The sequence below is a fragment of the Capronia coronata genome, assembly GCF_000585585.1.
Source record: "Capronia coronata CBS 617.96 chromosome Unknown acBCG-supercont1.8, whole genome shotgun sequence".
NCBI classification, from domain to species: Eukaryota; Fungi; Ascomycota; class Eurotiomycetes; order Chaetothyriales; family Herpotrichiellaceae; genus Capronia; species Capronia coronata.
Genome location: NW_006912900.1, coordinates 602,371 through 615,812, shown reverse-complemented (window position 1 = coordinate 615,812; position 13,442 = coordinate 602,371). Strand labels below are relative to the sequence as shown.

The 13,442-nt window shown below is 53.0% G+C and overlaps 5 protein-coding genes across 5 annotated transcripts; 2 read left to right on the top strand and 3 right to left on the bottom strand.

The window, feature by feature from the left end:
* Positions 1–258: 258 nt before the first annotated feature.
* On the top strand, positions 259–1,929 carry A1O1_08468 (uncharacterized protein; the record flags this gene model as incomplete). Its single annotated transcript, XM_007729328.1, has 1 exon — positions 259–1,929. The coding sequence occupies one exon, from the start codon at positions 259–261 to the stop codon at positions 1,927–1,929; it is 1,671 nt and encodes a 556-aa protein (XP_007727518.1).
* Positions 1,930–2,710: 781 nt separating this feature from the next.
* A1O1_08467 (uncharacterized protein) lies at positions 2,711–3,612 on the bottom strand (the record flags this gene model as incomplete). Its single annotated transcript, XM_007729327.1, has 2 exons — positions 2,711–3,376; positions 3,448–3,612. 2 exons carry the CDS (start codon positions 3,610–3,612, stop codon positions 2,711–2,713), a joined length of 831 nt encoding a protein of 276 aa, XP_007727517.1.
* A 2,412-nt stretch (positions 3,613–6,024) lies between these two features.
* On the bottom strand, positions 6,025–8,931 carry A1O1_08465 (uncharacterized protein; the record flags this gene model as incomplete). Its single annotated transcript, XM_007729326.1, has 1 exon — positions 6,025–8,931. The coding sequence occupies one exon, from the start codon at positions 8,929–8,931 to the stop codon at positions 6,025–6,027; it is 2,907 nt and encodes a 968-aa protein (XP_007727516.1).
* A 750-nt stretch (positions 8,932–9,681) lies between these two features.
* On the bottom strand, positions 9,682–11,396 carry A1O1_08464 (uncharacterized protein; the record flags this gene model as incomplete). Its single annotated transcript, XM_007729325.1, has 3 exons — positions 9,682–11,020; positions 11,069–11,285; positions 11,345–11,396. 3 exons carry the CDS (start codon positions 11,394–11,396, stop codon positions 9,682–9,684), a joined length of 1,608 nt encoding a protein of 535 aa, XP_007727515.1.
* A 716-nt stretch (positions 11,397–12,112) lies between these two features.
* Positions 12,113–13,048, top strand: A1O1_08463 (GTP-binding protein rhoC; the record flags this gene model as incomplete). The annotated part of the gene is made up of 3 exons (XM_007729324.1): positions 12,113–12,415; positions 12,466–12,669; positions 12,716–13,048. 3 exons carry the CDS (start codon positions 12,113–12,115, stop codon positions 13,046–13,048), a joined length of 840 nt encoding a protein of 279 aa, XP_007727514.1.
* Positions 13,049–13,442: the final 394 nt, after the last annotated feature.

Sequence of the window (13,442 nt, the reverse complement as noted above, 5' to 3'; positions counted from 1 at the left end):
CACTGCAACCAAATCCATCACCTTCAATTAACCGATTGACTGCGACACGACATTCTCATCCTTGCTTTGAATTGCGTCTTTTACTCAACACACCTCCAATCCGGTCGGCTTCCCCTCTTCTCTACGCCTCACTTCTTGCTTTGATCCCGCCGTCCTCGATATTTGCTTCTTCGTGCCGGGTGCGGGCGGCGACTGTGAAAAGAGACATGTTGAGACAATAACCTCACGAACACCACTCCGCCATTGCATGCTTCCAAGATGACTTCCAGCTCTACCTCCAGCAGACCTCACTCCCGAGCTCGCCGGTATGTTGTGTCACTCCGCAGTTCCCTCGGCCACGCTCTTGCTAACCGCGCGACGAACAGACGTGCGCATACTCCGACCCGGAACAAACGCAACCTCACAGGGACCGTCGGCCAGGCATCATGGATCAGCAGCGTCGTCAACCTTCTCAACACCATTGTCGGGGCCGGAGTCCTCGCCATGCCTCTGGCACTCTCCCATATGGGTATCGTGCTAGGAACAATCGTTATACTCTGGGCCGGCATCACCGCAGGATTCGGACTCTACCTACAAACACGATGCGCCGCGTACCTGGAACGCGGATCGGCCAGTTTCTTCGCGCTCTCCCAGATCACATACCCCAATGCGGCGGTTATATTTGACACGGCGATCGCCGTCAAGTGTTTTGGCGTGGGGGTCAGCTATCTCATCATCATCGGGGATCTCATGCCTGGAGTGGTGCGAGGGTTTGCGGACGAGAACAAACTCGGCGCGTTCATGTTCGATCGACATTTCTGGATCACGGCCTTCATGCTGGTCGTGATTCCCTTTTCCTTCCTCCGTCGGTTGGACTCGTTGAAGTATACCTCGGTGGTTGCCCTGATCTCGATTGGCTACCTGGTCATTCTGGTCGTCTATCATTTCGCCGCCCACGACACTCTCCCCGACGGACACTACCAGACACCGCTACGGATCTTCAAGTGGGCCGGTGCGGTGCCAGCACTATCGTCGTTCCCTGTCATCGTCTTCGCATACACCTGCCACCAGAACATGTTCAGCATCCTCAACGAGATCGCCAACAACTCGCACTTCCGCACCAGCTCCGTCGTCTGCACGTCGAACGGAACCGCCGCTGCAATTTATATGCTCGTCGCCATCACCGGCTATCTTTCCTTTGGCAATGAAGTCGGGGGAAACATCGTCGCCCAGTACGCCCCGTCAGTATCCACCACCATCGGTCAAGCCATGATCGTGGTTCTGGTCATGTTCTCCTTTCCGCTCCAAGTCCACCCTTGCCGCGCCAGTGTCGACGCCGTTCTGAAATGGCGACCGAGCAACAAACTAAAATCTGTGCTCCGCTCTAGCCCGGCAACCCCGTCGTCCGGCGATGCCAGTCCGCCCCGCGACACTCCGCTGCTGCACTCGGCCAAGAAGCGCGCTCCGGAGATGGGCGAGGTGCGCTTCGCCGCCATCACCACCACCATCATCGTCTTGAGTTACATTGTCGCCATGACCGTGTCCAGTCTGGAGGCGGTGCTCGCTTATGTCGGCTCCACGGGAAGCACGGCCATCTCTTTCATCCTGCCGGGCCTGTTCTATTACAAGATCTCCTCGCCGGATTCGCCTCTGCATCAGCGCTTGATGAAGGAAGAAGACGACTACGACCATGACCATGACCACGAGGACGAAGACGACGACGACCGCGCGGGCAAGTCGGACGACGAAAACGACCAGCATGACCCCGAGGGCCAGACTCTACTGGCCAACTCCGGGATCCTGAGTATCGGCGCCATCAGCATGCTGAGACGATCGAGGAATTTCCGGAGGAAGTTGTTGAGGAGGTTGAGTCTCGCTCTGGCCATTTATGGCTTGGTGGTCATGGTGGTGTGTTTGATCACCAATACTTTTTTCATTGTTCGGCATTAAAAAAAGAATAAATGGGTCAGACATGCCCTGTGCTATATTGGATATGGATAGAGAGTTGGTGGGTTGTGTTGCGTTGTGTTTCTAAAAGAGAGTGATTCAAGGAATGTCTGGAATCAGAAGAGAATGGTCTTGCCTTGCCACTGTCTGGGGTAGTAGTCAGATCGCGTCAAAGAACTCGAGGATATACCATGTCGTCAGCCGACAACTTTATACGATTCTGTCCTGTCCGAGCGGCATGGATCGAATACACTATCTAAGACTAATATGACCATTTTCAAAACACGATATACCGAGATACAGAAACGTCTCTACCAAGATCTGAATTTGCCATCTCCTCTGCGTTGCAAATGACGGAGTCTTTGACATCTGACGATTTTCCACCGAGCAGTGTCGTCCTACCTAAGACACTGCCTGCCATCATAAGCCACACCCAAACGAATGGACCAGAACGACGCAGGAGGGGGGTGCAGGATCTACACTGGACTTCCAGTTCAAGCCCGCAATAGGGGCTGCCTTAGCATAGCTGCCGGAGGTGGAGGACGAAGATCGGAAGCCAAAACATGTTTTCATTATAAAATTAACGATGTCCCTTTTGTCGCTAACCCATCAAGACAACTGGCCGAGCGATCGATTGCTTGATTCATTTGACTAACCCATGCTGAGCGGTTCAGGTGATCAGTATAAACTCGGCTGATACCCGTTTCCCCCATCATGATCCCAGCCCAGTGCGCGCTCATTTACCTCTTCAACACGATTCATAACCACGGGGAACCAAAGGATTTCAGTTGTCGTTCTGGCTGTTCAAGATCCTGAGGATGGCAAGGAACAAGTTCAAGATGTCGAGGTAGAGACTGATGCTGGCGGCGATCTCTTCTTCGACATGGTAATGGCGCATTACCAACTGTGTGTCGACGAGGATGTAGCCAGAGAAAATGAGGGCGGCGACGACGCCGTAGACTAGTTCCATGGTGGAGCCGTGCGGGAAGAAGGCGGCCATGAAGCCGAAGAGGATCAACCCCCACAGCGCTCCGACCAGGTATGGGATCCAGCTCGTGAAGTCGTATTTGGTCTGGCACGCGAACAGGGTCAGGGCGACGAAGATGCCGAGCGTGAGGATCAGCGCTTCCAGCACGATGCGGGACTCGAAGAACGACGTGACGACGCTGATGCTGTAGGCTTCCAGACCGGTGAACGCGGCCAGGAAGACCAGGTTGGTTGGATACGACTTGCGCTTCCAGAAGGTGAGCAGCATGAAGCCGATCGCGCCGAACAGCGACACCCACATCATCCAGCTGTTCGACTGGATCCAGTGGCGGTAGCCCGTGGAGAAGAAGGACAGCGACGACAGGCCCGCCGTCAGGAGGAGTTGCACTGTCAGGATGCTGTAGACTTTGCGGATGAAGGACATGCGCACGTCGATCGTCGCTTCGGCCACGGTGCCGCCGAACTGTAGATGTTGTTAGTTTCACTGGGACGTGGCTACGGATATCGTTGTAGATTGTAGATTGTACTGCTTACCTTGAAGTCGTCGGGCACATTGTCGTCCTCTTGCCGTGGTGTTCCGTATCCTCCTGCTTCCCAGTTGGGGCCGGTCGCCTGGTAGTTTGGAGGAGGGCGGGTGAAGACCGGGTCATCGATGGAGTCGCGCTGAGGAGCGGGTTGGTATCCTGCGTTGGCGGCCATTGCGAGAAGAGCAAAAAGGCTGATTGAGGAGGGTTGAAGTGAATCAGAGGGTATTGCAGTAGTTGTCCAGGGACGGATGAGAGTAGAAGGGAGCGGTGGATTGAGAGATGGCGCAGGCAAGGCAGAGAGAGGCGTGGAATGATGGTGGCTTTTAAGACTGCGGCGTCGATGACATGCAATTCATTAATTGCTGCGCTGGGAGAATGTTCCAGTGACGACGCCCATCACGTGGAAGTTTGCCTTTTCGGATCACGTGGGCAGGAGCAAAAAGTTGGGAACAGCAAAAAAGAAACTCAATTGCACGAACCGCGACTCGAACGCGGGCCTCGGGCATGGGAAGCCCGAATTCTACCCTTAAACTATTCGTGCTTATAGGCGCCATCATATTTGTGGCGATAATTCTACCCCAGATTTTGGTAAACCCACGTTATATAGTCTATTTTATTTCATGCTTAAGTATCCCTAGTTTTATTGCTCATCCCAGGCTTAGTACTGGGCACTATATAAACAGTATGTTTCTATTTATCGAGGTCACGTAACTAAGTTACTCTTTTTGTACTCCTGGTCTCAACACTCCAAAGTATATATCTACAGCAACCAATGAACCTGTCTGATATTCATTGAGGCGTACGAGGAAGCAGACTACTTCATGAAGAGTACGTGGGCGTGCAACCAGGCGGGAAGTACTACAGGTGGACATGGCTGCCGTGATACGAGTCTGAGGAGCAACGCCTTACTGAATGCCATGGCCAAGAACAGGTAGGTCACATCCATGGTATTGACCAAATAGGCACTCTTCATACCTAGCACCATCGGATGCCGGCGGGTGCCTCGGTCGAAGAACCGCCGCTGCAGCCATAACTGATAGCATCAAAGCACCCACTATCAACGCCCTTGCAAGGAAACATCCGGAGCAGAGATGATGCATTCTGGCTCAGCGACGCTTTAGACCACGGCTTCTTGACCACCGGAGCAGCCGATACGATGGATCTGGATACCAACCTCATCCTGACTCAGGACTACTTACGCGATACTCCCAACGAGGGAGCCATCGACTGGGCGCATTGGGATGCCTAGTTGGGCAATGTCTATCTCATCCGTCCAAACACAAGCAGTGCAGGAGCTGGGTGAGCCGTGACAGTGATGATGTCGGCTGTTTCCTGACCAGAAAACACTCCATCTGTTCACAGACGCAGCATTTTTGCCCACTTCTCAGTCAGTTTTGGAGGTCATTAGATGACCATTGAACAAGACAAGACATGGCACTCGCTACAGCTACCTACTTAAAAACGAAACAGGTCCGGACGCCACTTCGTACCGACTATTTACGTACATACTGGCCCTGTCGAAGTGGAATTTATCGCGTCAGTCTTCTAAGCTCTTCTGCGAGTTCGTGGACCGACTAAAGTCAGACTGGGTGCTGGGGGTGTGAATCCGCTCTGCTTGGTCATCAGGGGCTGACAGGACTGGATGAAGGCCACGAGGCTGAGATGGTTACTACAGGAAAGGAGGAAAGTGAAATAAGACACGATATGTATCCTTTTCATAACACCAGGATACCGCCGCCCTCAAAACCATGAAGCCATACAGTATTGATGATACTCTCCTAGGGCATTGGCTATCTATCAGGCTTGACATTGACTTTCGAGAGGAGGGTTTTGCCAACAGAGACTCTCCTACTGTTTTGTGACCAACGAAGGGCGAGACAGGCTTCGTTCTATACAAGGTAGCCAATCACGATACGTTCCATGTCTTCCGTCTTCCGTCTCGTTGAGAGCACGAGAAGTCACCAGCTTCAAGTCGTCTCTTCGTTGTGAGTAATCAATTCGATGTCGATATAGATAGAGACCAAATCTACTCTACTTACACACACAAACACACACGGGAAGGTTCTTCGTTGACAATGACAACAGTATTAGTATGATTGTCATTAAAGGGGGGCTTCTTGTAGCGCCCACACCGTCCATATGGCTATTTGGGAGCTGTATTTGTATTTGCTCCATCGGAGCTCTCCTGGCTCATGCTTCCTGACTCCCTGCCTCAAAACGCCAAACATGAACGACAGAAGACAGAAGACAGAAGACAGAAGCAAGCCAACCCAAACCAACCCAGCTCGAAAGCAAACCGAACTCCAAACACCAAACCCAGACCCAGACCCAAAAGCAAACCCAAACCCAAAGCAAACATCCGGCCTCCCTGAGGCGTTCCCGGGGTATCATAATCGTGACAGTTGCCCATTGACTAATTCATTCAGTCATCGACTCGTTCATTCATCATTCATTCAGACATTCAAACATTCAGACATGCAACCAGCCCGCCCGCCGGCCTCCCTCCTCCCTCCATCCTCCATCCTCCATCCTCCATCCTCCACGCCACAGAACCCGCCGCCGCCGCCAGAGCCGCCCCGCCACCCTACTCACTGCTCTTGAGCAGAGCCCCGTTGAGGAGCTCTGCCACAATCCTCCTCCGCTGCAGCAAGATCTGCTCGGGCCCGTAGCTCATCGGCGAGAGCCCTAGCATGATCTGCCGCGCGGAGGTGATTGTGAAGACTCCGCAGTCATCCATGTTCTGTTGGCGAGGCGACTCCCCCACGGCGTTCAGCGACCACTCCTCCTCCTTGAACGCCGCCCCCAACTCCTGCCTCACCCACTCCTTCACCGTCTGCACGTACCTCCGCCCATTCCCACCCAGGCTGTTGTAGTGGGTGATTGTCTTGTTCTTGCCCGACACGACGCATAGCGTCCAGTGCATGCCGCTGTTGATGGGGATGAACACTTGTTCGGTTTCCAACAGGTTCTTGCCCCCGATCTTGGCCCGGCTGGCCCACCGTCTCACTCCATCGTATCCTTTGCTCTCGAGGTTGTTGTAGAAGAATGAGACAAAGGCGTGGTGTGTCGGTACTTGGGTCGGGCGATCATTCTGCCGGCCATGGGCCACCACAAGTTTCAGGTATCCGTTGATCACCTCGTCGTTTAGCCAGTTGTCGGTGCCCCGGCCTTGGGTGAGAGGAACCACGCGAGTGAAGTCGGTTGCTTTAAAACCACCGTGACCCTGGCGTAAAGCTGTCTGGATCTTCTTCTCCCACTCTTCTGTGAGCGGCGTGATACCGTAGTTCCGTGCCTCTTCCAACAATTGCAGTCTCTTTGCCTCTGCTCTGGTGATCCGATGTTTCTTTTCGGATGAGTGAGGACTGGCTTTTGGCAGTGGGTTTTCTGGTGTGTATGGGTCATCCAGAGTCAGTGTGGCAAGTTTCTGCTCTGGTGTCGTGATTTCGGCCCTCTCAGACGACTCTGACTCCTTCTCAGGGGTGACTGGAGTTTCTATGAATTGAACCTTCTTGACTGGTGTCTTCGGGTTCGACTTGGATGGCTCTGCTTTGCCCACATCTTCAATGTGTGGTGCTGAGCTCTGTTTGTTGGTGTCTGAAATGACATTTGCAGCCTCGTTGGACTGTGTTGGGACCTGCTGGTCATCTGAAACAAGGTTGACTTCTGCATTCGCAGCCTTGTTGGACTCTATTGCGACTGGTTGCTGGTCTGAAGTAGACATAGTAGCGTCCTGTACACTCTTTGGTGAAGGCGGCTCTTCTAGGGCTCGCTGCTCATCTGAACTGGGAGTAGTCTCGGCAGGGTTCTGTGCAATCTCCGGCGGTGTGGACTGTGCCATTCCCTGCTGCTCGTGAGAAGTGAGATCAGTCTCAGCAGCTGCCTGGACGATTTCTGGTGCCATGGCGCCAACAGGATTAGAAGTTGTTTCGGACACTGTGACCTGTGTCGGTTCGGATACAGCTGGTTCTGTAGCTGCAACCTGCTCAATTGGTTTGTTACCCTTTCGTTCTGGGCTGAAAAGTCCGCCTCCTGCCATGATCATATTGAAGAAGCGCCCGTCTTGACTTAGATCAGGCGGTGTACCATGGTAGGCCGATGAGATGTCACTCTCAGCAGGCGACTTTGCTTGATTGAGTGTCTCCAATAATGTTAATTCTGGAGATACATTGCAAGTCGATGAAATGTCACTCTCAGCAGGTGACTTTGCTTGATTGAGAGCCTCCAATAATGTCAATTCTGGAGATATATTGCAAGTCGACGAGAATTCAGACTTTGGCGACCAGATGTTCGATATGATTTGTTTCTCTGGCGTCTTAGGATTCTTTGGGAGTTTCGCCTTGTTTCGGGTGGACGAGTTTGGTGTGCTGACCTTGCGGTTCTTAACTCGCGGAGGCGACAACAAACTTGTGTCAATTGGGGTCTGAGCTTTGGCGCTGACAGCGGACGAGGTTTCTTGGACGACGATGACAGGTGTCGGGGTCTTTGGGGATTCCACGCTTGGACCACTTGTCTGGATCCTCTTGCCCGTGGATGCACCTTGCATCTGTACTGATTCTCTTGTACCTTGCTCTTCTATCTTTCTTTTGTTTGAACGCAATGATCTAGTCACTGCCAATATGGATGTGCCTGAATCACCCTCGCGGGGGGTGTCGGCATCTTCTTGCGACTGGCTGCTTGGTGATGGAGTGGTGGTATCCGCAGGCTTCAGTTCTGGATATGGGGTCTGCAGCGTGGCTGCCTCCGTTGGGGGTGTGGTTGGTTCTTCCACTCTCTTTTCGATGGGTGTTGAGCTTGTGTCAATGGAACGGGCTGGTCGGCGAGTATTCGCGCGGACTACTGGCGCAGTCTGGTACCGGCGTTTGCTGATTCGGGTGTCGGGTCTTCTGACCTGTCGCGTCGTGCGAGTCGCGCCAATTTGCCAAACCATGTCTTGAAAAGGGACGAACTGGTCGATAATCTTCCGACTATTGGGAGGAGGGATGTTGGGGAGTGCACTCGCTGTGGCCTGCGGAGGTGCAGCAACTGGAACAGGAGCAGGTGATGAGGGCGCCTCTTGGGAGGGCTGCATTTCCCAAAGAGATCCGTTATTGACCCCCGCTGCTCGCTGCCATGGTGAATCGGTGAGTGATGTGGGTGGGGTGCGCTGTTGTCTTCTTGGTCGTTGAAGTCGTTCCTGGCGCTGGCGCTGCTGGACTCGACGGACGACATAGTATGTTGGGATGTTGACAATGGTTAATGTTGCATTGTGTGTGTACTGTGACAGGACAGCAGTTGCTGTAAGTCCAAGTGAGAATAAACCTCTGCAGACTCGTTTTGCCGTGGGCAACAGGCCGGTTTGTGGTCTCTTCACAGCAAAGGTGCCAGGCGTCGGTGCAGATTTGGCAGCAGGCTCGAAAGGCCAGCCACCAGGCATGTAATCGCCTTGATATGGGTCGTACACAGGTTCGGGAGTAGGAGGACACCAGTCCATGAGGGAGGAACTGTCAGCCATGGCTGTGATGACGGACGTGTTTGGAGGATGAAGAATCGGCCAGGATGAGAGATGAAGAGGATGAACTTGAGGTGCGTGAGCTTGAATAAACTCGCGTCTGTGAGTCAAGTGTGCAATCGCAATCGAAGCGGAGAATGATCATGAGCATCTGCATGGAATACAGTGAGTACAAGAGCAGTAGACAAGGTGATCTGGTTGTTTTGGAAGAGTGCGATCGATTGCGATTGATGAAGTGTTGTATGGGGATGCGGGAGACGCGACGGAGGGAAGCGAAAACGCAGGCAACGGCAGAAGATGCGGAGTGACGGCCGCCAAGCTTTATTTTTTGCCGGCCAATTGAACAGCTCACCGCCTTGGCATCCGCTTTGGGGTTAGCGTGTTTTGGGCGGTGAATGCGGTGGGACGAAGTCCAATTGGGTTCCTACCGGCCACATACTAGTATAGGAAGATCGAAAGAGCATATAGAGTACACAGGTACGCACTCTATAGTATATTGTGTTTACACCTATACTTAGTCGTTGTTGATGTAGATCTGAGCCACTGCACGTTCACCAACCAAACACTGGTCCGCTGATTGATCATAATAACACAAGTCAAGTGCCCAATAAAAGGCAGATTGCTCCCAGTTTACCATGTTGAATCATGGTGCTAATCATCCAAACACCAACACATATAAAGTGATCGTCCCAGGCCTCAGCATCGGTCACGCGTTGAGGATGTCGCAATCTTCGTCCTCTGCCTGAGACTGATTCAATCCACCCCCAACCCCGCGTATTGAAACACAATCGGGTTGCCCTCGATAGCCAGCCATGCAATGCCCGAATAGACAATCAGCTTCGTTACCACTTCCACATCATACCGCACTCTGGGCGTCTGGATATTTGAGAATATCCTCTTCTCTTGTAATTCATCCATCTCTTGAACTTCTTGTCGAGTGGGCGTATGCCCACCTGGAGGAGAGTTGACCACTGCAGGAGATAAGCCCTCCACGCCTTCTCCCATCTGCGCTCGAAACATTTCCAGACTGCTCGACCTCTTTCGAGTCCGATTTGAAATGTATGTCTCTTCTGGCACATCAGGTTCAAAATAGCTCGGCTCTGGAGAGTGCTCATTCGCGGGACTGGGTGACCCTGCGGCGTTGAGACTATCCCGTCTTTTCTTATTCCGATACGCCAGGGTTTCGTACGCGTCAGCTTCAGATTGTGGTCCAACCGAAACAGCCCGGCGCCGGCGGAAAGACGACAGCAGATGCGGGATGTCCCGCGCTCGGGGGATGACATTGTCATCGTTCTCTTGCCGCGGAATCGTCCCATACTCCGAAGCAGGTTTGAAGAAACGTCGCGGTAGTGTCAGGCCACGGGTTTCGATAATACGGAAGATCGGCGGAAGGATTTTGAGTAGCGTTGGTTTCATGACACCGCGCCATGCGAAGATGATGAGTACTCCCAGGAGAATCCGCAGCACGGCGACTGACCAGCCCATCCTGGCGAGGTCGAAGGGCACTGTGCCCTTTGATGGTTCTGACCATGCATACGAGGTTCGCGCAAAATGCCAGACGGCGTACTGGCAGCCGATCATGACTGCGGCAAAGGAGACACTGTCGTCAAAGCAGGGGCAGTCATCGGCTGGTTCGGGATGGATCCGGATCAGAACCAGTATGATCAGAATGACAAACAGGACTCTTTGTATATCACCCGCCAGCAGCCATTCATCAAATTGCTCGCCCCAGCGGCATTGCGCGACCGCCAGTATCGCCCCAAGGGCACTCCCAACAATCACATCGAAGAAGCCGTGCATGCCACAGTACAGGCGGCCGACCACAATGGAGAAAGCGTAGCAGTAGCAGAGGACTCGTAGACAAAGGTTAACGTGAGGGTTCAACTGGCTGTCTTGCTGCTGGAGGAGATGGAAGGAATAAATGGCGACCGAGACCGCATTGGTGGAATGGGTGGAAGGGAAGCCGTACTCAAGGGCCGCAGAGCCCGACATGGTGATGCGTTGCAACGGCGGCGAAAGCGGTCGCGGGAGACATAGCAAGTCTTTGATGAATCCACTGAAGAAGACACCAGAAGCGAGAATATGTACCATCCTGTAAGCCTGTCAGACGCGATCAGGATGTGGCAGCTGCATGCTATACCCTCTTCCTACACTGGTATGGCCGCACCAGAACAGTATTGGCAGCATGATCATGAAGAACGTATGGGTGCCCAGGTTTGCCGTCATCGCGAAATAGGTATCAAGTGCAGGTGTGCGAAGGGTGTCCTGCAGCCAGGCGACGTATGGCGTTTCCCAGCGCACGATGGGCAGAAGCTGTTCTCGAAGGAGATATCGCCATCGTGGGAGTCTGATCTTGTCTACAAGCCGGTCAGAACGTCTCAGATTGGATCAAGTCGAGTTCTTGCCAGCTGCGTACAGTGATCGAGGGACCTCAACCCGGCGTCTGGTCTATCTTTCTCCTTGTCCATTTTTGTGTGCACAATATTCGACTCGCATCCATTGAGTCTGACTCGTCACTGTCTGTTTGCGGCGTTACATCAACCGCGCATCCTTCCAGAGAGCATCCAAAAGCAGATGTAGAGGGGTTCTGGACGCGGAGGACGAACCAGAGCGCCGTTGTAGAGGTTGGGCGAGGGTTTCGCGGAGGTGCTCATAGATCGGACCCGGTTGTGTTTTGCGCCGAGCCTCTGCCGTGCCAATCTTCGAAGCGCAGCCAGAGTGGGAGGAATCAAATGTTGACTCTGGTCACCAACAGTCAAGGCTCGCTAATCGACATGCATCTGTCAACATCCTGGAGAGGCCTGTCGGAGAAGAGATGGCGTAATCCATGCCCTTGATTGATGGGATTGCCTTGATGCAAGATGGTAGAGACATGGATGGGCTCCTCACGCCTGCGTTTCACATGGGTTTGGGAATGGTTACTCGGCAACGCAGTCACGACAACACAGGAACCTCGCATCTTCACTCTGCGTCACCTCTTCTGCGATGCCACTGGGAACATGCGAGACATCCTGCACCTGTTCCACAACACTCGTCGGCAAAACATATGCAGATCCTGCAGCAATAGAGTGCATATAATACTGCCATTCCCTCCATAACAGTCTCCCGAGTCAAACACAAGTACCTCCCTCACCTGTATCCTGTCCACCTCAACCTGCTGGCACGGCACCCACCAGTCCCAATCATGACCACAGCTACTGAGCACTACCCTTCGCGGACACCCACTGTCATGTCTGAGAAACGCGTCTCAGCGTCCTACATCAGTCCTCCCTCACCACGACGAAGACCAGTTCGAGCACAGAGCACGAGAACCAGCAACGGCACAGTCAGTACAAGCATGAGTTACAACAGCAGTCTAGGAAGATCGTCAGAAGCCACCAACATTACACAACCACCCTCGTATTCCAAGAAGTTCGTGGTGGTTGGAGACGGTGGCTGCGGCAAGACATGTTTGTTGATCAGTTACGCTCAAGGTTATTTTCCAGAGGTATGTCTTTAAAGAAGTGGATGAGTTAGAGTACGGACTAACAGAGACAGAAATACGTGCCGACCGTTTTCGAGAACTACATCACCCAGACTACGCATAAACAGACGGGAAAGACAGTTGAGCTGGCACTATGGGACACTGCGGGACAGGAAGAATACGACCGTCTCAGACCTCTGTCATACCCTGAGACCGACCTGCTTTTCGTCTGTTTCGCCATTGACTGTCCCAACTCTCTAGAGAATGTCATGGACAAGGTCGGTACATCCACTCTGCCTGCCATAGCGTACTAACAAGAAGCAGTGGTATCCCGAAGTCCTCCATTTCTGTCCTACCACCCCTCTGATTCTCGTGGGCTTGAAGTCCGACTTACGGTCCAAACGAACATGCATCGAGCTCCTCCGCACCCAGGGCTTGACTCCAGTCACACCGGAGCAAGGCGCAGCAGTCGCAAAACAGATGGGCGCAGCTTACATCGAATGTAGTGCAAAGGAATCTAGAGGCATTCAAGAAGTCTTCGACCTGGCCATCAACACCGTCATCCAGCTTGAGGAGGAGAGCTACGAGACCAAGCCGCACCAGAAAGGAGTCGTCAAGGTTAAGAAGACGAAGAAGAGAAAGTGCGGCATTCTCTGAAGGCATTTCAGTAATGCGTTGGAGGCTCGTTATGACACAGCTTCGATTCTCGGGTACAAAATTCGTGCTTGTTTGTGGCCATCATGGCCCTGTCTAGACGCTTCATAAAAGGCGTTGCTGCATGAGTGCATGACTGGCGTTACTGGGAGGCTCTTTGGGTGGGATTGCTGTACGTCAGGCGACTCGGCCGTTGAATGAGTACGTAGCAGCACAGGCGGTCTGTCCAAATTTGAGAAAGGTTTCAATACGCTTTGCGAAACCCGGCCGACTGTGCCTGATGGTGTAGAGTTGTGTGCGTTGTTGCCTTTGAATATTAATCATCTCGCAGGCTCAGAGCGTTGGTCCCATGTCGACATCGTGTGCAGCATCATATTCGCAACGGCAGCAATCTTCG